A 25064-nucleotide genomic window follows, 5' to 3' on the forward strand; every position below is an offset into this window, starting at 1 on the left:
CCGCACTTTGTGGCTATGGGGGCCGCATGTTTGACACGGCTCCTCTAGACTAACGGCTCAAAGATGGCAGTAAGGTTCTGAACCTTATGCACCCGCCACCCATTACCTCCCAGGAATATTCCTAGTACTCATTTCTATTAGAGGCTGAGTTGACCCCAGGGCCATAGTGCAGCTGGAAGGAATATATAGTACAGTACTAATTATAATTCACTTAAATATTCACAATTAAGCTAGTTGAAGATCTCGCTGTCCTAATGTGTAGGCAGAGTGACCAACCTGGGGCGGTCTTTCAAACAGCTACTCTTCTCATAGTCACAAGCTCTTATTTACTTGTCTTATTGTTGCTTGCACTTCGATGCCAGGCTCAAGAAGACTCTTGATAAGCATATACACATATCAATTCATAACACAATTCACAATTCAACAACACATTCACCCACAGTAGAAAGAGAAAGAGCACAAAAAATATACATCATGACAAATGATGTAGCAGAATTATGTTTATATTCCATTAATCAGTTTAAACAAGTATGCTCTACTAATCACTAGCTTCCACACTTCAAGTAAATGTAAATGTATGAGAAATTAATATCATGCTATGTCTGTTCACTCTACATAGACAGGGTCCTGTACACATTCAGCAGTGTTAAAAAGAAATACAGATATGAACTGACCTCATGGACCATGGGCCTCAGTTCATTTCCTGCGTCAGTCAGAAAGGATTACAACAGAAAGTAACTCCAATATTTTGTAGCATTCCTCAGATATGCAGCATGTGTGACTTGTGGCAAGCAACACTGTGGCCTTCCACAAGTCACACATTGCTCCTTTAGTCCAAATGCAATTCTACTGCTCCAAGGTTTACTACGTACATCCCCATGTGTGAGCTGATATGTCTTCAAATGACTGTGATAATGGAATGTCATATTACACACTTCACAGCAATATGTCTGCTCTAAATTATGTGAACGCTTATGTGATCAGATGACGCTCATCACTGACTGACTTACTGAATGAATGAATGTACAAGGGGTGGGACCAATTGGCCCTTGCACCGTGACCACAGTGATCTACTGTGCTTCCCCTGAATTACTTATTACACACAACACAATATGGCTGCTACCCACTATGTTTGCATTGATGTGTCTTCAGACGACTGTGATGGCTGAATGACTTCTTACAAACGTCACAGCAGAATGGTTGCTCTGCACTCGCACTATGTTTATTCTTATGTGTCTTCAGATGATACTGCCGAATGAATGACTTATTACACACATCACAGCAGAATGGTCGCTCCCCACTATGTATTACCTTATGTCTCTTCAGATCACTCTTCTGACGGAATGACTTATTACACACATCACAGCAGAATAGTCGCTCCCCACTATGTATGCGCTCATGCTTCCTCAGGTAACCCTGATCATTGAAAGACTTATTACACACATCACAGCAGAATGGTCGCTCCCCACTGTGTATTACCTTATGTCTCTTCAGATCACTCTTCTGACGGAATGACTTATTACACACATCACAGCAGAATAGTCGCTCCCCACTATGTATGCGCTCATGCTTCCTCAGGTAACCCTGATCACTGAAAGACTTATTACATACATCACAGCAGAATTGTTGCTCCCCACTATGTATGCGCTCATGCTTCCTCAGATAACCCTGATCACTGAAAGACTTATTACATACATCACAGCAGAATTGTTGCTCCCCACTATGTATGCGCTCATGCTTCCTCAGATAACCCTGATCATTGAAAGACTTATTACACACATCACAGCAGAATGGTCGCTCCCCACTGTGTATTACCTTATGTCTCTTCAGATCACTCTTCTGACGGAATGACTTATTACACACATCACAGCAGAATAGTCGCTCCCCACTATGTATGCGCTCATGCTTCCTCAGGTAACCCTGATCACTGAAAGACTTATTACATACATCACAGCAGAATGGCCGCTCCCCACTGTGTATCAACTTATGTTTCTTCAGATCACATTTCCGATGAAATGACTTATCACACACATCACAGCAGAATGGCCGCTCCCCATTATGTATGCGTTGATGCTTCTTCAGATTATCCTGAGCACTGAATGACTTCTTACAAACGTCACAGCAGAATGGTTGCTCTGCACTCGCACTATGTTTATTCTTATGTGTCTTCAGATGATACTGCCGAATGAATGACTTATTACACACATCACAGCAGAATGGTCGCTCTCCACTATGTATTAACTTATGTTTCTTCAGATCACTCTTCTGACGGAATGACCTATTACACACAACACAGCAGAATAGTTGCTCCCCACTATGTATTTGCTCATGCTTCCTCAGATAACCCTGATCACTGGAAGACTTATTACATACATCACAGCAGAATGGTCGCTCCCCACTATGTATGCCTTGATGTGTCCTCAAATTAAAGTGTTGACTGAACAACTCACCATACTCATTACAAGAATATTCCTGCTCCTCACCATGTACAGGTTGAAGTTCATTCAGAGTACTCTGGAACAAGAGACGAAATAACATGAGAAATCCTGGTAGTAAGATAAATGAGTTTCAAACTGCAGTGTAGTGGGATGTTAAGTGGGTAAGCATCAGAAGGGTGCACTGAGAGTAGAAGACAGTGAATGCACTCTTCTGTGTGTCCAAAAGTATGTATGGTTATTTGTGTGTGAACAAAAATTTAGCTGCACTGTCACTATTTAAAAAATTACAAAATCAAAAAATATGCCTTTGTAAGGCTGTATAGGTGTTTGAGCAATGCTGGAAAGGATCCAGAAATGAAACAGTAAATGCAGAGTTAAGAACTGACAGTATGACAGCTTGTATATGGTCTAGCGAAGTTCTTGAAATAATACTGACGTGGACGGCGCAATGCTTGGTAACCCGCCCCCCACGGTGACGTAACAGCACTTCCCACAGTGACGTAACAGGGGACACCACAGTTACTACGCAGCAATAAACAACTCTTGGCAGCGTTCCCCAGCAACGCCTGCAAACACAGCGTTTACGCAACAGTGAAGTGAGGTGGGTTTCCCACTGTCCGACTGAGGGTTTATAAGGGAGACTTGAATGCGTAAGGAGCGATTTGAAATGTAGCAACCGCCGAAGCCAGTTGGTATTCGGAGTCTGGCAGCCGTGGAAGAAGAACCGACGCGTGATCAGAAGAGTTTACGTGTGATAATCAGTGATAGTTTGTGATAACTGAGAAGGTATTGGGAGTGTGTAATTCAGTGACATTAGTATAGCTTCTGCGTTATAAATACGTGAAGCCTACTGAAGATAGAGTGAAGAGACTATTGTGTAGGGTTGTAGAGTGTGTAAACCCGTAACAGTGTTATAATTAATTGTAGTTACAAGTTTTAGGTTGTTAAATAAACCAATTAACAATCTGAACGGCGTCTTCAGAGGCAAAATACGTTACAATACATATAAAATGACTTAAAGAGGCAAATAAAACGGAGTAATTTCAATTTACATTGACAGCCCGAAACCATAAAGAAAACCACTTGTGCAGTCTCCTAGGATGCCACAAAATGTTTATGACCGTGAAAATATTGTAATGGATTAGCTTAAAGCGTTTCTAGGCAACAGCTCAGTAACGACATTCCAACGAGCAACAATCTGTCTCGGTGGACAGATGTTATAGCTCATTGATAGGCAAGAGTCGGCGCGCCAATGAAACCAGTGTGTAGGAATCACGTGTTCTCCATGCGGAACATATATAATGAAAACCTGTTGTAGCTTAGATCAGAGAAGAGTGCTGTGCAGTGCAGTGTAGTTAAGACTCCAGGAATCATTTTAGTTGATTTCCGAAGTTCTAAGATGATTGAACACGAAATGACAAGAAGACTTCATAGTGATCAGAGAAGTGCTAGTTTCTGTTGAGACCTGTTGCCAGAAGACAACTTGTGGGAACTGAGAATCATAGCGCGTGTGTAACAGTGAACTGGGAAATGTGTAAATCAGGGATAGCAATGTACTGAATGTGATTAAGAGAACTTGTAACCAAAGTGCTAATAAAGCCAATCATCTGAAATAAAGCCCATTGTTTTTATCACCTGTAACCCCCACATGACATTTCAGCGTCAGAGGATGGCAGTTTGGACCGTATTGTTTTATCATAAAATATGTGACAACTGACGTTAGAAGTGGTAAAGATAGGATCACATTGATTAGATTATTGGATTTACGATTGCATCAGGTTGTATATTGCTAAATTATATAGAGGGAACAAATAACTGACCGCCTCCTGGCAAAAATCGTCACCAGGATGACCGCCAATACAAAAGCATCATAAGAAAAGGTGGATGCAGATCTAAAGGACTAAAGGAAGACATGAAAACTAACAAAGGCAAGATGGACATAAATCTAGAAGAAATAAAATCTGGCCAAGAGGAAAAGATATCCATACTTAATGCCTGGATAACGGACATGAAGAATGATCGAATAGAGACAATGTCCTGCCAAGTAACGATGGAGGCGTGTCTGCACAGTAAGCAGCTACATTCTGACGACATGGAATCCAAAGTGGAACATCAGGAGGTCCCTATGGAAGAGGCTGAGGTGAAATCTTCGGGAATAATGAAGCAGCATAGGGCCTGGCATCAAGATGCAGAGCAACGGAGAGCCGAAGGAATTAACCCAAGGAGATTGTGGATCCTGGAGGAAGTTGCCTGCCACCCGCAGGAAGGTGTCCCATTATGCAGCAGTGGCACAGCATAAGAGAAACGTCTTCAGGAAAATTTGGACCCAGGGAAATTGTGGACCGCAGAAGGAATTGTCTGCAGCCAGCAGGAGGATGCCCCACAGTACAAAAATAGCACGGCGCAGGGGACACAATCACAAGAGATACAACCAGGACAATGTGGTACAAGAAACACAGAAAGGACGAATGTTCGGGAAGAGACGTTGGAAGGGCCCGGAATGCAACAATGGCATAAGGGACCAAGGCCTAAGAGAACAACTATGAAGCAGCAGGAGAATAAAGAACCCAGGCACAAGCCATCAGCTGCTTCTTAAGATTGAGACAATAGAAGACTTTGACAGGAAGGCTTTCGAACTGGATATCATGAAGCAAGCAACCGGGATGTCCAGCAGGTTGCGGAAAATGAGGAACTGTAACCTTGTGGAGGGGTCACCCCCTCCAGAGGGGAAACAAGGACTGGGCATTGTGGAGGATTAGGCTCCATCCAAAATGGAAGAAAACCGTAGCAGCAGCAGTAATGTAGGAAGAGCTGGATATGTGGAGCACTGGCAAATCCAGGTGTGAAAGAGATAAAATAAAGAAAACCTCTGGTTGATGGTGATTCATCTGGATCTATTTGCACGTTAGCAGTGAGCTCGCCCTGGGAGTAGTGGAAGTGCTCAGAGAGAGAACACCAGAAAAAGAATAACTTTCAGGAAGAAGGTGAAAGCAGAGCTCCTGGAAAGGAAGCAAACGTTAATAACTGTCAGGCTATTCAGGAAGACAGGCTTAAGGAGGGAGCAACGTAATGGATTTGTTCAAAGCATTTCTAGCCAATAGCTCAGTAAATACGTTCCAGCATGCAACAATGGAAGATGTGTCTCAGTGAACAAATGTTATAGGTCATTGCTAAGCAAGAGTCAGTGCACCAATGAACTCACTGGCTAGGAATCATGTGACTTGTGTTTTCTGTGTTGTCCCTGCAGAGCTTATATAATGAAGACATGTTGTAGCTTAGATTAGTGAACAGTGCAGTGCAGTTAAAGATGCAATATAGTTTTTAATTGAGTTCTGAGGTTCCAGGGTGACTGAACAAGAAATGGCAAAAACATCACAGTCATTTGAAGTGCTAGATTCTATGTTGAGATCCATTGCCAAGAGATGAACAGTGGAGACTCCTAGTGTGTGTGCAACAGTGAACTGGAAAATGTGTAAATCAGCAATAGCGCTGTACTGACTATGATTTAGAGAACTTGTAACCGAAGCGCTAATAAATCCAATCATCTGAACTAGAACCCGTTATTTTCATCATGCATAATCACCTACACATGGCAATATTTAGCACTGGTCAGAACATAGGCTCTCCTTCCAGATGTGTAAAATGGTAATGGGCACACCACACAGTGCAGAAATAGCTGTGGGGGACCCTTGCAACAAATGGCTATTTCAGTTAGTTGTTCCTAACTGGAAAATATTGTTGGCATGATTTCCTCCTTCCGGATGGAGCTGAAGGCTTATCACATCTGAACACACTGCTACACTGGCTGAAATTTCTTATCGTCTGTGTTGGTCCATACATCTTGCCATGATGACATCAGGCAGTATAGAAGCAGGAAATATTACCACCCAGAGGCTGTTCTGATGACCAGCTCCCCAAGGAAGATAGCTTATCTGGCAGCTTCATTGATAGTCTCATGGCCAAGCAAGCCCACTGAGCTACACACTCAGAAAGAGGCCAGATTGGCCATGCACATTTCCATTGAGACTGCAAAGCAATACTCATGTCTGTACATTGCATTGCCCGATTCAGTTCTTAGTTTCAATGCTCTCACCTGGAACTGGGTGTCTAAATAAGGATAAATCTCAATACTTGTTGGGCACGCCATAGCTCAAGCGGTTAGTTGCTGACTTCCCAACATGGCGGCCCGGGTTCGATCCCGGGTCTGGTCAAGTGGGATTTGTGGTGGGCAAACTGGCGCTGGGGCAGGTTTTCTCCAAGTACTTTGGTTCCCCTGCCAATCTTGATTCAACCAATTGCTCCACAATCACCCTCACCAATCATGTGGGGCTGGTAAAATAGGCCAAAAGTGGCCGCAGTACAAGGGACTTAGTCCCACCCCACTAGCATTAAAAAAAATCCCAATTCTACATTGGATAGCATAGCAATCACACAGCATGACCAAAATGAATCTTGAATACACTAAATTTGGGAACTGGACACAGTGTGATGGAGTACAGTAGCAGGTAGCAGGTGAAAGTGATGCATTGAGGTTTTGGGGAAAGGGAATAATATAACACCATGATGTCACGAAGCACAGGAATAGGGTACAGCTGACTGTACTACAAATGAAAGCGGCATGACTCGGAGGTCATAGGGTTTAGGAGTGCACATGCTGTTAAAATTTATGAGGCAGTGACAGAAAACCTAGTCTCCAGACCAAGAGGCAAAACTAGTCAAAGTCTGAACCAACAATCAATTACTACAAATAAACATATACTCTTGATATTCTGAGAGGATTACTGCAAAGTGTCAGTGATGGGAAGAAACCTGTCTTCAGGCATTAGGTATGCCACACTAGTGGAAGTCCTGGTTATCCCTGCATTAATGGGACCGGAAAGGTGCCACTTGAAATGAATTCCCTTAAAGGGGGAATATCCACCCCCAACAAATAATCTAAACGTGAGTTAATACAGACTGCTACATTCGAGGTTACTATAGGTGTGCTAGTTACCCAAGAAGGTAGCATGCTGTACATGTCATAATTTAAAATTGAATTGTTAAGAAACGAAAAAAATAACTCTTACGCCCATTCTGAACTAATGATTAAAATACACTTTGCATACATAACTTTGTCTGCCTATACACGTGTGCTGAAAACTGGAAGGACTTGCCTAAGTTCTGATTGCTCACTGAATGGTCTGCATTTTGCAAAGTTGTTTGTTTCCAGCTTGCATTTTAGCTTGTGAATCTATGTACAGTACGACAACATATCTTCAATTTCACATTCAACAGAAAGGATCAGGGTTCCAAAATAATCCACATTTAAAAAAGTATATGATATTGTGGTGTACTGGCTCTATGCAATAACTGTTGAGAAACAGAGGCCTCAGGGCACGCACGAAACATGAGAGTTGCGGACTGTATTGGCGCATTGCTAGGCGACAAGTCTGTGAACGCTTGGATTGTGCAACAGTAAGTGCGAATGATGTCACATACCCCACTCATCCCGTAAATATGCAATGCTCGGTACACACCCTCCCCGCTACGCTGTGATGTCACGCAACAGGCGAGTCCTATTTTCAATATTAGAGTCAATTTTACCGACTACACAACACGTTTTTATTATTATCACACTACATGTTTTGACCTCAAGAGGTCATTCTCAGGTGTACGAACAACTGTATAATTACACGCAATCACATTCATTTTTCCACTTATTCGACCCTGTATCTTATTCAGGCTTATGCTCAATGATATATCAAGCTCTTCTTATAAAACTCAAGTTAAAATATTGTTCTAAATGTTAAAAGTTAAAATTTTAAAATTTAAAAAAATTTCGTGAATCGAAGTTCGACTCAGATCACTGGTTATACTTTCGCTTTCACTTGTTTTTCAGTCTCTTCCTACTTACGCTCATCATTGCGACCAGTTCACTTCAACTGGTTTAATTACTACCACTGGTTAAAAGTTCATGAATTAAAGTTCAACTGTATTATATTGGTTGGACTTTCACTTTTTTATGAGGTCTCGCTGTTCTTCTGCGTCCTCTGATGCTGCTGGATCTGTTACAATCCTTGATGGCTACTGCCCCCTAAAGAAAGACCTAGGAAATCTCCACTAGCCATTTTGGACGACTTTAACGAGTCTGTGGTGGGAAGAACAATTAATGACTTCTACATAGTCGAAATACAGAGACGTACCCTGAAAGAAAATTCACGAAAAGTTGAAGGAAACGTTAGATTTTCAGGGATGCATCTCCACAGTAAAGAAAATTATTTTGAAACTGGGGTTCTGCTGGAAGAAAACAAAAAATAATCGGCAGATACTGGTGGAACGATATAATATCAGAGCCAAACGTCTTCAGTATTTGCGGCAAATTAAAGAATATAGGAAAGAGGGTCACCCAATCATCTACATGGATGAAACCTATATTCATTCATCGCACACCACCCCATATGCATGGAGTGATGGATCCATCCAGGGATTATATTCCCGTGTCCAAAGGCCAGCGGCTCACTGTTATCCATGCAGGGGGAGAGCAAGGTTTCATCCCTAGTGCCTATGTCTGCTTCAAATCCCACCAAAAAAAAAAAGAAGGAGACTACCACAGTGATATGAACTACACCAATTATGAAAAATGGTTAGAGGAGCGACTTATCCTAACCTTCCCTCAAATTCTGTCCTTGTCATTGATGATGCTCCCTACCATAACGTACAAATAAACATAACCCCTAACTCAAATTCAAGAAGAAATGTTATGATATCCTAGCTAAAATATCACCTTACACATATTACCTTCAATAACACTGATTTTTCATCACTGAGGAATCCAGACATATATATAATATGATCCTACCACTCAAACCGAAGTACCTTTCCTATAAAATAGATGGAATCTTTGCAGAACACAATCACAATATTTTACGACTCCCTCCATATCAACCAGAACTCAACCCAATTGAGTTAATATGGGCCACCGTAAAAAAAAACTGGGTTGCTCCAAACAATACCACATTTAAGATGGATATCATCATTAAACTGGCAGAACAAAAATTGGCTTCCATAACTGCAGAAGACTGGCAACGTAGGTGACATGTAAGGAACACTGAGCAACAATTAATGGTAAGGGAAGGCCTTTTGGACGCAGGATGGGAGTTCGTCTTCCATGTTGGTGGTGATAGTGATGACAGTTCTGATGATAGCTCCGATTCATCTGGTGGTGACGAGGAAGGACGGGTATATGGAGATGATATCTATGCGGATATTGCCGGTTTTGCCTCTTTAGAATAGACCCATGTAATATGTAAATAAACTCTTCATGTATATAACAGTGGAAAGTGTATAATAGTCTGCCGTTCGGCATTTAAAACTTAACATCAGATGTGTGAACATCAACGAGAATAAACCAGCATCACTATGCAACACAATGAGGTAAGAAGTTATTTTCTTTTCAGAACGCCTGTACTGCATTCCCCGCCACACTTGTCGGCATGCTGGAGCTCTTCCCGCCACAACCAATACTTCTCCTACTCCGGGTCGGAGGACTGTCAGCTCTAAGTACTAGAGCTATACTACAACTTTACTATGTAGCGGTTTCTGGACGATAATATCTGGCCGCTCAAAACAAAGGAAGCGAGTTGTCTGGTGACCACTTCCATATGAGAGGAAATAATACTCAACTACGAATACTTTTTCCTCCATCAAGAGACCAATTTCGAACTGCACAACACAACTTCCTTTTCACAACTGGGAACACATGCGGCTGGAGCTATGCACCGTCGATAAACGCACACGCGCCTTCAAGATGCGCGACTTTCAGTACTGTATCTTTAGCATAAACTGTATTTTTTCTCCAGTTGTTTGGGTTGACAAAGTTCTACAATACAGAATATCGTCATGAATGTTATCATGAGCATATCTTACATAGCATATTGACTGCGCACCATTTGCAACATTAGTAGTCTCGTCTATTTGTAACGCATAATAAGGGCTCTTCTTAACTCTTTCGATTAACCGAGATTCTGTCTCCTGCCATATCGTTAATTCTGCGACCAGAAGTTTCATTTGAAAGTGGAATAAAATCAACATATTTTATTAACGTGTTGCCAAACATAGCTTTTATCACATCTTTTATAGAGGGAAGAAGTAAATTTTCCCTGATAGAATGAGGTTCTCATGTTTTGGCTATGCACAAACTTAAGAGGTAGGATGCTTTTAGTGCTTTGTTATTAATCGAACCCGTGACTTAAAAGTATATCTTGCCCATGATTTAATGTACCTAAGCTTCGCTGAAAAAGATCAATTGGCTTATTATTTACATTACAATGTTTAGTTTCTAAATGTCATCAGAGTTTAGCAGGTTGTGTGCACTTGTTCGACAAAACTTCACAACCCAAACCACATTGAGGTTTCTGTTCACTTTCATCACCCACCAAGTAAACCCAAATTCCAAATATGAACTGTCATATTTCCTACTGTATTTTTACTTTGAACTGCTTGCTTCTTCGACTTTACTCCAAAAGTAATGCACAACGTTTTTAAGTCAGTTTTGATTATAGACCTTTACTACTTACACAGTATGCTGATACATCCTTTAGGAACAAAATATCACTTGAAGAAAGCAGTCTTCTGGGATGTGGAGCCGTGTAGATATTGTGTTAACCGGCGTTTCGGAGGAACGTATCACCTCCATCTTCAGGGCAGAAGAAAAAAAGAAGAAACTCCACACGCGAGGAACTTGAGTGAGCAAGTGCTCACACAGTAATGTTGAGTTGAACTGTATAAGAAGGAACAGAAGGGGGAGAGGGGCTACATGGGAAATCAGTAGAGAGGTGAGGGATGGGTCTGGGGAGGTGGACCACCAGGTAGCAGGCCCGAGCAGGTATAATCGTGTCGGGGCGAGAAAGGCAAGGTTAATAGGAGGGCATTAACTCTAAAGTTTAAGGGCTGCGATGCGAATCGAGCATGGATCTGTGTGGCCTTGTGGATCTGGCGTCATATCCCGGAGGTTTCTTGAAGGAACAGATGAGAGGCTTCCATGACTTTCTGAGAAAAAACTCCACCTCTCTGTTCATATTCTCAGGATGGAGTTCAATCTCAATGGCCTCCCTAATGATGCGATCCATATATCAGGTCTTGGTAGCTAGGATGGAGGTATTCTGAAACTGAATGCGGTGTCCCAAATCGATGCTGTGTCCAGCCGCAGCTGACTTGTCCGGATGTTCGAGGCTGATGTGGCGCTGATGCTCCTTCAACCTCATGTCCATGGAACAGCCCATCTGCCTAATATAGACCTTGCCGCACTAGCAGGGGATTCAGTATACATCCGGTGTCCTTAGTCCCAGGCTGTCTTTGACCGAACGGAGGAAACTAGATAATGCATTTCTCGCCCAGACACGATTTCCATATATGCTCGGGCCTGCTACCTGTTGGCCCACCTCCCCAGACCCTTCCCCTCACCTCTCTACTGATTTCCCACATAGCCCCTCTCCCCCCCTTCTCTTCCAACTTATACAGTTCGACTCAACATTACTGTGTGAGCACTTGCTCGCGCCAGTTCCTCGTTTGCAGAGTTTCTTCTTTTTTCTTCTACCCTGAAGATGGAGGTGATACGTTCTTCTGAAATGTTGGTTAACATAATATCTACATGGCGCCACATTCCACAAGACTGCTTTCTTCAGAGTCATCGCCATGAAAAACTCAAATCTTACAAAATATCACTTCTCCACATAATTTCCATCCTTTTCAACTGCCTTACACCTCCCTGGAACTAGGGCCTGTACGACAGCACGGTAAAACTCTGGACCAACGCATCTGAGCCACCATTTAGTGTCTGTATTGAGGGCATCATCTTCTTCATATCTTGTTCCGCGAAGGAATTCCTTCAGTTTACCAAGGAGATGATAGAGGGTGCTACATCAGGGCTATAATGAGGGTGTGGCAATGTTGTCCATCCAATTTTCGTGATCTCGTCCTTGGTTTTCTGACTGACGTGTGGTCGGGAGTTGTTTTGCAATAGCAAAACATCCTGTTGCTGCCGATGCGGTCGAGCACGACTCAGTCGAACTTGAAGTTTCTTTAGGGTTGCCACATATACATCAGAATTAATGGTCGTTCCTTGTGGCATGATGTCCACAAACAAAAGCCCTTCTAAATCAAAAAAGACCGTAGCCATAAATTTTCCTGCCGAAGGCGCAGATTTGAAATTCTTTTTCTTGGGTGAGTTCGCATGGTCCCATTTCATTAATTGCTGTTTTGTTTCTTATTCAAAATGGTGTAGCACACAGTTTTTCGGGTTTCTTTGTGGGCATTTGTCAACATCCTAGGAACCCAACTTGCACATACTTTTTTCAACCCCAACTGTTTCAATATTCTGCACACACTTGCTACCCCAATTCCCAGTTGGACTGACATTTCTTTCAGTCACACGTCTGTCCTCCAAAACCATATTGTTAACACATTGCACATTGTCAGGTGTTTGTGCGGTGTGCGATCTGCCGGTGCGACGAGAATCCCGAATATTGGCGTGCCCACTTTCACCAGATAATCTGTGTGCCCGCCGACTAACTGTACTGTGATCAACAGCATCTTCTCCATACACATTTTTCAATCTCTTGTGAATATTTCCAACTGTCTCATTCTCATAACAAAAGAACTATAACAGCACGTTCTTTTGATGAACATCAAGCACAGTAGCCATTTTGAAGGAGTGCTATGACAGCGCCCGGTCTAGAAAACCGAAATTAACAGCCATGGGGGATTCTTTGCCCTGACCACGCGACACCCTCTATCCGCTAAAGTTGGCACTAACTTTGCCGACAAGCGGCGGTTGTTCGGTCGGTATATTCGCTTGCGGAATCAAGCCACAGAGTTCTATTTTGCTACGACAGCACTACGCATGGGAACGGGTTCAATTAAATTATAATACAGGTTGGAAGTATCCTTCTATGCACCCTACAAATACGAAAACTGTAAAATAAAATCTGAATTTTTAAAAAATTGTTTGGAGTGACCTATGTAGTATCACAGTTACTCACTGTTACAACACGTGTACCACAATTAGGGTTAGCATCGCCTGTTTTGTTTGCTTTTATTTTCAAAGTACCTGTTCTAAGCCACTTTTCCATTATTAAAAATGTTTCCGAAATATATATAAAAACTGGAGTTAACTCACGACACACTTTGTCCAACTATCAATTAGCACTTATGAAGATATGCTAAGCGTTTTTGGAGGAGGAAAACTTTCAGTAACAAATAACAATAAACAAAATGCAATTGTTCGAAATGTGGATAACATACGTTTACGTCAAATCTAACAACACAGCAAGGGAAAGCAGAAGCAATAAAACCATTTTGTTGTTCAGTGCACCCCTCTTTTAATATCCATCTTTTGCAGGTACCAATTATCGGTGCGGTCCCTCCTCTGAAGTTAGTGACAATGCAGTCACAACCTCATACCTTGAAAATACTCGAATCTTCTCCGGTCAAACGTTCGTAGAATTTAGAAAGCTTGCTTTTTTCAGTAACCATTTTATTTCAATAATTTGTACTTGCTTATTTAATTTTCACTTGTTTTGTTTGGATAATTTTTAATTTAATTTAATTTAATTTAAGTCTGCTCGCAGACGACAGGTTCAGGAACGTTGTTCTACAACAACCTCCTTACTAGCATCAATTAAAGTTTGTGTCTTTCTCTTTAAGGTGTCTGTACTATCCCCCACTAGATTCGCATGATCAGCCCAGACCAGCAGCTGATATGTCCCATTTAATTCCAGTCCCATCTATTCAAAACGTTGTGGGAAACTTCATGCAGATCACCATTCTCATCCTTCACTAAGTTACTTCTAAGTTGGTATTTCCTCTTGAAGTCATTTATTCCTCTATCCAGGTCTCTACAATGTTCGTGTTCTTACTGTTCACTGCAAGCTCATCTATTCTATCTTTCAGGTATTCCCTGTTTTTGTTACTAAAATGCATGCTCCTTTCACATCTTATATTGTTAATATTATCCCCATTTATTTTCCTTTGATCCTGTAACCACTGCAGTTTGGCTTGTTTCCTTTGGTCTAATAATTCTGAGCACCCTTCGTTGAACCATAGCTTATGATTCAATCTGTAATAAACCAGACTCTCTCTGGCTGAAATTTTGATATTATCTCTAATTCTTTCCCAAGTTCTATTAATACTCAAGTCAGCATCTAAATTTTCTGAAGCTGCGAACCTCTCTGAGATTTCAACACGATACTGCTCTTTACCCTCTACCTTGTTTAATTTCTTGAGATTGAACCTCTCCACATGAACACTGTGCGTTGTTTGTTTACTCACTGTCTACCTATCCCTAATGCCACCACCAGGTAGTGCCTGCTTCCCTGAATGATCAGACATCAAGTATACTAGAATGCCATCTCCCATCTATCAAAATATGGTCAATTTGATTCCGCATCTTCCCATCAGGAGATGTGAAGTAAATTTATGAATGTTACCATGAGGGAACATTGTAAGACTTGAGGTTTTCACGGCAGTGACTATGAACAAAGCAGTTTTCTGGGATGTGGCGCCATGTAGATATTGTGTTAACTGACGTTATGGAAGACTGTATCGCCTCCATCCTCAGGGTAGAAAAAAAGAAGAAAATCTGCCAGCGAGGAACCAACGTGAGCAGGTGCTAACAGACTAATGCTATCCCTCTATCTGCTAAAGTTGGCACTAACTTCGCCGCTAAGCAGCGGTCATTCGGTCGGTATAGTTCACTTGCGGACTGACACCACAGAGATTGTTTTTGTTTTTTGTTTGTAGGTCGTTTATACAAGAAATTTGTCCAGGTCCAAGGCTTCTTGAGAATTTTTGTAGCAAAATTATTTTATACAGAGAGGAGTTGGTAGCCCCACGCCCAACCCCCAAGCTTGAGAACCACCCCCTGTCGGCTGTCTGAGACTTCTTATTCAGTATATTCGCAGCTGTCCCCCATACCTGGAAGGCACCTCCATCCGCAACCTGAGGACACGCCATGCCATGATGACAAGGGACCCACCTAACATGGGATGCATGTGCAGAGGAAGTGATAACGGAGAAACACAGATAAAACACTGGTTCAATGGACTGCCTACATAATCCCTATCAAGAGTCAGGCACTTGTATTGTGTGATGAGTTTCTGTACATCTGCATCACAGAAATTTCCTACCAATCAACAGAAGCAGTCGTTGTCTTCTTCATTTCTACACTGCCATGCATGCTTAGGACATAATAAATCATAGCAGAAATATTTACATAACATTAAAGGCCTATGTAGTCAAGAGCGTAGACAGTCCTTTGCTTATGACTAATTGCTGAAGGTGTGCATACTTTTGTCGATATTATGGTTTCTGTTAGTATTCCTTTTTCCTACGCAGATTTTGTGCAGAACATGACTGTTAATATTATTGCCCCACAGGCTACACACATAACACAGTGTAGTTAGTTATATTTGTTTAGCCTGTGTTGTGGAGGAATGTCACCAAATTTACTGTTAATTATTCATACCTGTCCATCTGTTGCTACTATTTGCATTGTGCCATGCCGGTGATGCTTTCTGTGTCTGTGGTGGCATTGGCAAAAAGATGCAATGTTTAATATGTAGTTTGGTGTCTGTGTTAACTTGTGCAAATACTATACAGGCATACTTTGTTTTATTGTAGATACTATAGTGTTCTGATGATGGTGTATAAAACACAGAGATACTGGACTTGGTTAATCGTTTGGTTTCGTGGCACAAATTTTTACCTCCCTATATATCCTTGTTCCATGCATGTGTGTGCTTGGAACAATTTTTATTGCATATTTTTGCTGTTAGCTCTCATGGACTTAGCCTGGTCTCAGATGTTTATAGCCTTAGTGTTTTGTGACATCACTCAAGAGGGTCAAGAGCAAACCAGTGTGGAGATGGGGTTGAATATCTCCACTGTGACCCTGAGATTCGTAGGAGGCCACTAAGAGGGAAGTCTCATATCTGAGACAGCAAAATATGGTCGCGAGTCCCAAGGGACTCGGACCCAAGAAAGACTGCATTGGCAAAGGCCAGCAGCATGTACAAAAGACAGATCCATCCTCTCATCAGAGAGGGTGCCCCAAAGAAGCAAGACTGTAACTAAAGGTTATAATTAATATTTGGTCATAAGACTCACTGATTGACTGACCATCAGTCGCAATGTGACACTGACTTTGACATCGGTCCATCAGAGAGAGAGAGTAGTTAGGAGTTCAGAGTGACACAGTGCAGTGAAAAATGAGTTATTGTTCAGTGTTTAGGAGAAAGAGAGAGATTAGTGTGACCCTTTAGCAACTGAGCTAATGGGCCTCGCAGTGAGTGGTTCAATTTCAAGACTTCCTACAGAACACACACAAAGAAGAGAGCAACAGTCATAATATCAAAAAGCGACATATTATGCATCTTATATTCACCAGGATAGAATTGAATAACTGGGTTCCGGTTGAATTGAAACTATAGACTATAATACAAGAGTGGTGCGGCAGGTGTGTCAGCGGTGGGGCCGTCCCATCTGCATATGTACTGTTAAGCAAACGAATGACGGAGCCGACAGTGTGTGAAAAACACTGGAAGGCAATCGATGCATCCTTACAGAAGAACCATAAAGGTTTAAAAGCAAGGAATCTTGACTGCCAGGAAGAAACAGAACTACTGAGTAATGGCCTAGACACGATACAGCATCTTATCCATACATTGCCCTCTATAAATGGCAAAGAATGAAAAGAATTAATCACAAAATCCGAAGCCGAGAGGACAGTGCTCTGTAAGCACGTTGATGGAAAGGCGCTCTTTACAACCATTTTGAGCACGTACGCTGCCATACACAGGGAAATGCGAGACTCCCTGCTCCCAGAACAAACAGAATCCCCTCAGGAATTTCGCAAACAAAGGAGACGCAAGCGAAACTCCTCAGAAGAACGGGCGAAGACAAAGGCTGACACCTGGACCAAGGGATCCTAGGATACGATCCCAAGGTGAGGTACTGACAAAAAAATACTTCTTCGCGCCTCTGAGGACATCAGGAATGGATGTCGTGTAGGACACAGCTGACAACCCAAAGAACAGCGGCAGCCATCATGCAACAAGGCAGGTAGGCCACCTCCCACTGTTCTAACCTCTATGACTAACTTAATACAGTTGCAGAGTAAAGTCAAAGACACTGTCACGGGCAGTTTTGAGTACCGCAACACCAGGAACAGGACCGGAATTGTCACAAAAGAAATAGTGGACTTTTCAGCCATCAAAAAATTCCTAGAGAATAACAAACTTTCATATTTTTCCTATTACCTGAAATCAGAAAAAGCCATCAAAGCTGTCATCCATCACCTATCTCAGAATACTCCAGCTGAGGACATCTCTGACAGACTGGTGAGTCTGGGGTTTGATGTCATTAGCGTCAAACAAATGTCAACCAGCTGTCGGACACCTTGAAAAGGAACAAGTACAGTCAACTCTCGATTATCCGGGGGCGGATTAACCAGTTTGNTCAACCTTCCCTTGTTCCTTATCACACTACCCAGAACGGAGAAGCCCCAAGAACTCTTCTGACTGACCAACCTCTGCCACATTGCCATTAGGGTAGACGTGTACAAAGCACAAAATGGGCTTAGGCAGTGCTACAACTGTCAACAGTTCGGCCACATTTGGGCAAACTGCAAGCAACCTCCACGTCGTTTGTGGTGCGGAGCCAGCCACCTACACAAAGAGTGCCCAGAAAAGGGAAACTCTGCCTCCATTCCAACATGCTGCAACTGCCGGTTGGTGGAGGGAGAAAAACTGCATCCTGCCAATTATTGGGGTTGCAAACATGCCAAGGAGGAACAGGAGAAAAGGAAGGGGCAGAAAGCGCACAAAACTACCATAAAGAGGGTGTTCTCAAACATCGTCACCCCAGGTGTCTCCCTGAGACAGCACTCCGAGACAGCATAGAACAGCAGCAAAAGCACCATCATGGAAACCATGTTCCGGTGACTTGTCCAACAAAGAGAAGAAAGCAGATTGTACCGGTTCATGTACTGCAGGAAGAAACAGGTCGATCAGATCAGGTTCCTCACGTAAACAGTCAACCTCTTGACAATATGTTAAGAGTAGTGACTGTAGTACAGCAGATTACGACAGAGTTCAATGGTGCAGTGTCTGAAGAGGACAAAATAGTAGCCATTACGAAAATGATATTAAATCTGATGAGGCCACTAGAGTTCATAGGGCACTCAAAGTCATAGCATTTAATGCCAACTACATTGAGAAGCAGCGCTATGAGCTCAGTAAAAAGCTGCATGATCTACATGAAGACATGGCCCTGTTTTCAGAGACACATCTGGAAATTCATGAGAGGTTCTTTCTTCAAAATTACCACTTTTATAGAACCGACTGCCACTCAGGCAGAAAAGGCAGAACTGTCATTCAGTTAGAAAAGGTATTCCCCATAACTATACAGACCTACAACCGCTCATTTCAGTACATTTGGAATAGCAGAGTTTCAAACCCCTCAGGTGAGAAATTCATGGATTTCTTTGATATGAGTGAATTCGAAATTTCAGCACCACAGTGCCCCACTCATTATTCCCCTGCAGGAAATAGTGACATGTTGAATACTGTGGTTCACAAAAATATCAGAATGGCAGATGTCATTGTCTCTGATATTTTGGATTCAGATCACCTACCAATAGTATTCCACATACTGGATCATGTTAAAATTAGGAATCTTTCGGAGACTATGGAAAAATACACAGACTGGGAGCGGTTTCAAAGACTCATTTCTGAGTTAATATCACCTAAAATAGAAATTAAGTCTGGAGTAGAAGCCGATAAAGCGGCAAGCGAATTTGCAGCATCTATTGCTTCGGCATATAAGTTGTCGACAAGTAAAGTTACACTTTTGGGCATAAACAACGATATTCCTGGCCTAGATCGTTTGTTAAAACATAAGCAGAGGCTATGAAAATTGTGGCAAAAAACCAGGGAACCAGCATGTAAAACAGCAATCAATTGGGTCACAAAATCAATCAGGCGACTGACCCGAAAAAAGGCACTTCAACGGTGGGAAACAAAAATAGGTAACGCTTAAGTCACACTTCAGGGTATATGCCCAATTGCAAAATCCCTCTTGAAGATGGACAAACCAAGGGCACCAACTGTTATTCATGGTGCTTCTGGCCGTAAATTCCATCCTTTTGAAAAAGCCTATGAAATTGCTGACTGTTTGGAAATTCAGTTCATGCCGCATGTCCTGCGTGACGAAAACCATGACCGGCAAGTGGAAGCTAGAGTTCAAGCTCTGCTCAAAACCGTAGTCGACAGTCCCCCTCAAAGGATCAGACCATGTGATGTACAAAAATTAATAAACTCCCTGAAACTGCAAAAAGCCTTTGGAATTGACGGCATCCCAAATTAATGCCTCAGGCACCTTCAAGGCGACCATTGGTTCACCTAACTCATTTATTCAACCACTGTCTTTGGCTCACTCATTTTCGAAATACTTGGAAGGAAGCAAAGTGATAACTTTACCTAAACCCGGTAAAGACCTGAAATTCCTGCAAAATTTATGTCCAATCAGCCTGCTGTCCATGACAGAAAAACTATTCGAAAAAGTCATTCTGAAATTACTTCAAGAACTTATTGAAGAGAGAGGTCTGTTCAATGCCAACCAGTTTGAATTTCGTGCACGTCACAGTACAACATTGCAATGTATGAGGCTGGTGGACCATGTGACCCTTAATTTCAATAATAAAATGTCTATGGCCACGGTGTTCTTGGACATCGAAAAAGCCTTTGATACCACATGGCATGCAGGTTTGCTGTACAAGTTATCAAAATTGCAATACCCAAACAGTTTGACCAAACTTACTGCATCATTATTCTCTCAACGTAAATTCAGTGTTTCAGTTGAAGGAGAAATGTCAACGGCAAGGGAAATGCAAGCAGGAGTGCCACAAGATTCAAGACTGTCCCCTAGTCTCTTCAATCTGTACATTAATGATGGACCCCAAACTCTTGGTGTTCACCTGGCTGTCTTTGCGGATGACACCTGTCTGTATGTGACAGATCACAAGGAGGAATTTGTCAGAAAATTTCAGCGTGGTCTCAGCTCAATGGAGACCTGGTTTGAGCACTGGAACATTAAAATTAATGAAGATAAGACTCAGGGGGTCTATTTCTCTCATAGTCATCGACCGCCTAAGTCTAGTCTTACTCTAAAGGGATGAAATATTCCATTTGTAAATAGTGCAAAATATCTAGGTGTAATCTTTGATAGGAGAGTTACATGGAGATTGCACATAGAAATGATCGAAGCCAAGGCCTTCAGAACATTCATTAGAGTATATTCCTTATTCAAAAGTGAGAAAGACAACTGGCATTTCTGCATATCTGTGATGTCTTCTAACAGTGGACATATAGACATACAGTTCACCTCAGGTTCATTCTTTATTTCTGGAAATATTATTGGCACAGGATCCTCTTCCTCTTCTGCATCTGAGACTTCCTCAGCCTTCATATTCTTCACCTGATTTGCATCATCAGATGCTGGGTGTGTCTCACAACATGGCCTCTGCACATCTTTCTCTAAATTTGTATACATTTGTAATACCATTACATCTTTACCATTCATGGCTGTAAAACCAAATTACTTGAGAGAAGGTACACTATCCTTGCTATGGCTGTTTCTCATTACACCTAACTAATAAGATCTGTTTCCAAACAGCTTTCAAAATTTTGTGACACTATAAAGTTCATGGCACAGGGACCTTCCTGAACAACTAGTGGTCACTAGAGCAGTATGCAAAATATCTGCTTTTTATGGTACCACCAGGATCATTCCTGCATTCACACATGCTCATCATGGCTATGTAACCTGAGTCAAACCCCTTCAAAATTCTATTTAAAATGATATAATAGTATCATTCCAGCTGAACAGAGGTACCTTAAGTGGTCTCTTGCTTTCAGGTGCTCTGTACAAATTTTTGTATGCATTTCTCATTCTCACATGTGTGCTACATGACCTTCCTTCAATTTATCACTCCCCTAAATAATATTCCAAACTATTATTATGTCTACAGCCATTTGTATAGAAACTCCCCAGATGGATTATGAAAAGTAACACAAGCTTGTCAAACATTTACAGCCCCCTTTCAGATCTGGAGGAAGGCCTCCGTTCACCCTAATTGTTCCACAAACACATACTTTTCTCGAAAATAGGTGTTCTGCAGTTGCCACACTGTTATAGTAATTGTCTTGATAGACATGGTAATTTTGATCAAGATAGGGTTCCAAAATGGAAAGAATAGTTTCTTGTAATTTCTTTCCTTCACCAGAATAAATTTATAAATCTCCAATATAGCCTGAAGTGCTTTCAGTATCTACACGAACAAGTAAGCCATACTTTGTAAGTTTCCCAGGATTACATGTTTGCATACGAAGCCTTCCCCTCCAAGGAATCACAGATTCGTCCAAAGACAGTTGTTGGTTTGGCTTATAAACTGTATGAAATTTTTGAACGAAAAAGTTCAATAGGGGCTGAATTTTGAAAAGCCTGCTTGTTGATTTTGGTTGCAGTTCATTATCACTGAAATGCAAACACCACCAAATTTGCTCAAATCTCTTACAGCTCATTAGTTTGCTGAAAATTGGAATTTCTAAAAATGGATCTGTTGACCAATACTCTTTCAGATTATCACTCCTGTATGGCCCATTAGAAAGACAATTGTAAAATATTTTCTCATTTCTGCTGAACTGACATCCACCCACTTCAATGCCTTATAATTTCAGTCATAAAGTTCACGGTGTTGAAGATAGTATCTATTAGTTTCTTGACATAGCATGTCAAAGAAACTATCTCCAAAAAACAGTTCCGCTACTTCAGACACTTGCGTTGGATCCAATTGAATTTGTTTCACCCCTGGATTTCCAGCAACTGTCCCAAAGCAGGCATTTTGTCTACTTTTCCTCATGTGGCTGTCCCCACAATGTTGCTACCCACACATTCGTCACAGCTACAGTCACATTCACTTTCACTGTCTGTGGTCACAATTTTTTGTTCGCCCCTGCCACACTCACTATCAGATTGTGAGTCGCTATCACTAGCAGACTCACAAGGAACGTCAGATAGCTCATCGGATAAGAAGTCAGATACTTCTTGTTCTCCAAGAAATCGCTTGGGTGTCAACCGCTTTGGTCTTTGATCCATATTGAACTACTGACTGATAGCTTGCTACGTAAAGCTTGAAAAACTAAAGGCATTTATTTTCCTTTGCAGGGGCATAGAATTACAGCGAGGTCTAGTAACTGATTGGTCAGCAAACATTGCAGAGACTTATAACGCAGCTGCAAGCAGCTACGTGCTAGCTAGGTGGAGCCAGAGATGTATAGTGTGTTGCAACTTATCGTGTTTTAAAAACCTGTTAACACACGAACAGCCCGCCATGTTTAAAAGCAAAAAACCTTTTAAAGGGTGCGCGCACAGCAAAGTGTTAAAATCATTAGACATTATTGTAGCTCATGGCATACGGACCTTCCTGAATGCACAGGTGCTCACTGCGGTTCTGTATTGAGCCAAAAAAAATTCAGTCCAAACCCTCCCAAATTATCTAAAATCTCTTATAAGATGAACCATCCAGCTGCACACAGGTCTGTAAAGAGGTCTCTTTCTTTCAGAATTTATGTGGAAACCTTTGAATGCATTTCTCATTCTAATGTGGGTGCTATATGACTTCCTTTCAATTCGTCACTCTCGTACATAATTTACCAAAGTCTCATAATGTCTACAGCCATTTGCAAGAAACTCCCAACATGCATTATGGAAACTAGCTTGCCAAAAAAAAGTTGGTTCCCTTGCCCAAGAGAACTGACATGACAATAAAACGCTTTCCTGAGCACATGAGCACAAAACATTCAGCATGCTTTATTTCACAGTAGGAAATATTTCTACAGCTCTCGGCAGTACAATTCCTTGCCCTCTTATTGTAAGAGAAAGTAGGATTTTTTGTATCCTTGATATCTATTTATGACATAAGTGTAACTGGGGATAGTTGCCCAAGTATATAAAGTTTTTGAAGCTTCAAAATTTCCTAGAATCATTGTTCACTTTACATACTGTTTGATTTCAATTATATTAGATATGCTTAAAAGAAAATGGAAGTGATCACAAGCAACATTCAACAAAGTACAATTACCTACAGATATTTAAGAAGAAGGTCTTCAGATCCAGTTAACAGTGTGAAGTCACCTCATGTGCACAGACAGAGAAATGTATTCTATACAGACAACTGGCGTTTCTGCCAGATATCTGTGATATCTTCCTAACACTGGGAATATAGTCATACAGCTCACCTGAGTTTCAGCCTTTATTTTCATAACTGGCATTGGCACAGGATCCTCTTCCTCTTCTGCATCAGAGACATCCTCAGCCTTCATATTCTTGGCCTGATTAACATCATCAGATATTTGGTACATTTCATCGCATGGGCCCAGCACATATTTCTCTACATTTGTATAGTTCTGTAAAACATCATATCTTTACCAATCATGGCAGTTCAAACACACTATATAAAAAAGTACACTCTACTTGCAATGGCCATTCTTCATTACATCTAACTCATTACAGCTGTTTTGTGCAGATTTCTTCTCTACAGCTTTCATAACCATTACACAGTATTAAGATCATTGAGCAGAAATCTTCCTGATAAATTAATGATAACTGTGGCAATTACGAATGTATCTGTTTCTTATGGTAGCTAAAGGTTCACTCCTGCATACACACATGCCCATTACGACTCTGCAGCCTGAGACAAACAAACCCAGTCCAAACCATTCCAAATTATTTATTTCAAATCTATCATAAGAGTATCCTTCCAGCTGTACACAGGTCTCCCAAGTGGTCTTTTCTTTCAGATTTTCTGTACAAATTTTTGTATTTCTCATTCTTCAATGTGTGCACAATATACCAACCTGTCATAGTCTGTACAACCATGTACAAAACCACTCAAACAATGGATAATAAAAATTAACACAAACTTGTCATAAAATGTTCTTTCTTTGGCCATGAGAATTGACAGATGACAACAATAAAACACTCTACCACCTTAACTGCTGATATGATTCTCTTAAGCACAAAAAGCTGTACCCAATTCATGACTGTCATTACACTTTCAACATAAAAATATATATTTGCCTGCAGGTTCAGTGCCACCTCTGTCCTATCTGACTTCCTGTGCTCCTACTAAATCTAACCTATATTTTGATATTTCTTTTGCAGCTGTCATGATTAACCTGCTGTATGCTGACTTCTTACATGCCTGGATTAACAGGTGTGTAAGGGAGATTAATCTTTGGCTTGAGCGTTCGCTTGTGGAGGTCGGAGCGGCCCACATTGATGCGACTGATGTCTCTTCAATATTGAGGAGCGAACATACTGTCCATGGTTTGCATCTTAATCCTCGAGGCAAGGACAAGCTGACGCGACTCATTGCAGAGAGCATTAAAGGCAGACACATTCCAGTTGTCATGGGTGTTCAGAATCATTTTTTAGGATAAAGAGTGCAAGTAAAGTTTATCTAGTAAAAGAAATTGCAAAAGAAACTAATATTTCAGACAATAATGTAAGCGAACCAATAGAAATCGGAAA

At 41.5% G+C, this 25064-nt stretch overlaps 1 protein-coding gene across 1 annotated transcript; it reads right to left on the reverse strand.

The window, feature by feature from the left end:
- LOC111874086 (zinc finger protein OZF) lies at nucleotides 1–24894 on the reverse strand. The gene is made up of 3 exons (XM_033755324.1): nucleotides 24736–24894; nucleotides 23771–23938; nucleotides 1–2514 (listed from the first exon to the last, which is right to left on the reverse strand). Exons 1-3 carry the CDS (start codon nucleotides 24808–24810, stop codon nucleotides 1120–1122), a joined length of 1638 nt encoding a protein of 545 aa, XP_033611215.1. The 5' UTR covers nucleotides 24811–24894; the 3' UTR covers nucleotides 1–1119.
- Nucleotides 24895–25064: the final 170 nt, after the last annotated feature.

The sequence above is a fragment of the Cryptotermes secundus genome, unplaced genomic scaffold, assembly GCF_002891405.2.
Source record: "Cryptotermes secundus unplaced genomic scaffold, Csec_1.0 scaffold2261, whole genome shotgun sequence".
Taxonomy (NCBI): domain Eukaryota; kingdom Metazoa; phylum Arthropoda; class Insecta; order Blattodea; family Kalotermitidae; genus Cryptotermes; species Cryptotermes secundus.

What these genes read in the sequence shown, in the direction of transcription:
- LOC111874086 (XM_033755324.1), bottom strand. Translation starts at nt 24,810, where the DNA reads ATGTGGGCCGCTCCGACCTCCACAAGCGAACGCTCAAGCCAAAGATTA. An exon ending in TTACACACCTGTTAATCCAG is followed by an intron (nt 23,939 to 24,735) that starts GCATGTAAGAAG and finishes GATGTTTTACAG; the next exon opens with AACTATACAAATGTAGAGAA. An exon ending in AAATAAAGGCTGAAACTCAG is followed by an intron (nt 2,515 to 23,770) that starts GTGAGCTGTATG and finishes CTCTTGTTCCAG; the next exon opens with AGTACTCTGAATGAACTTCA.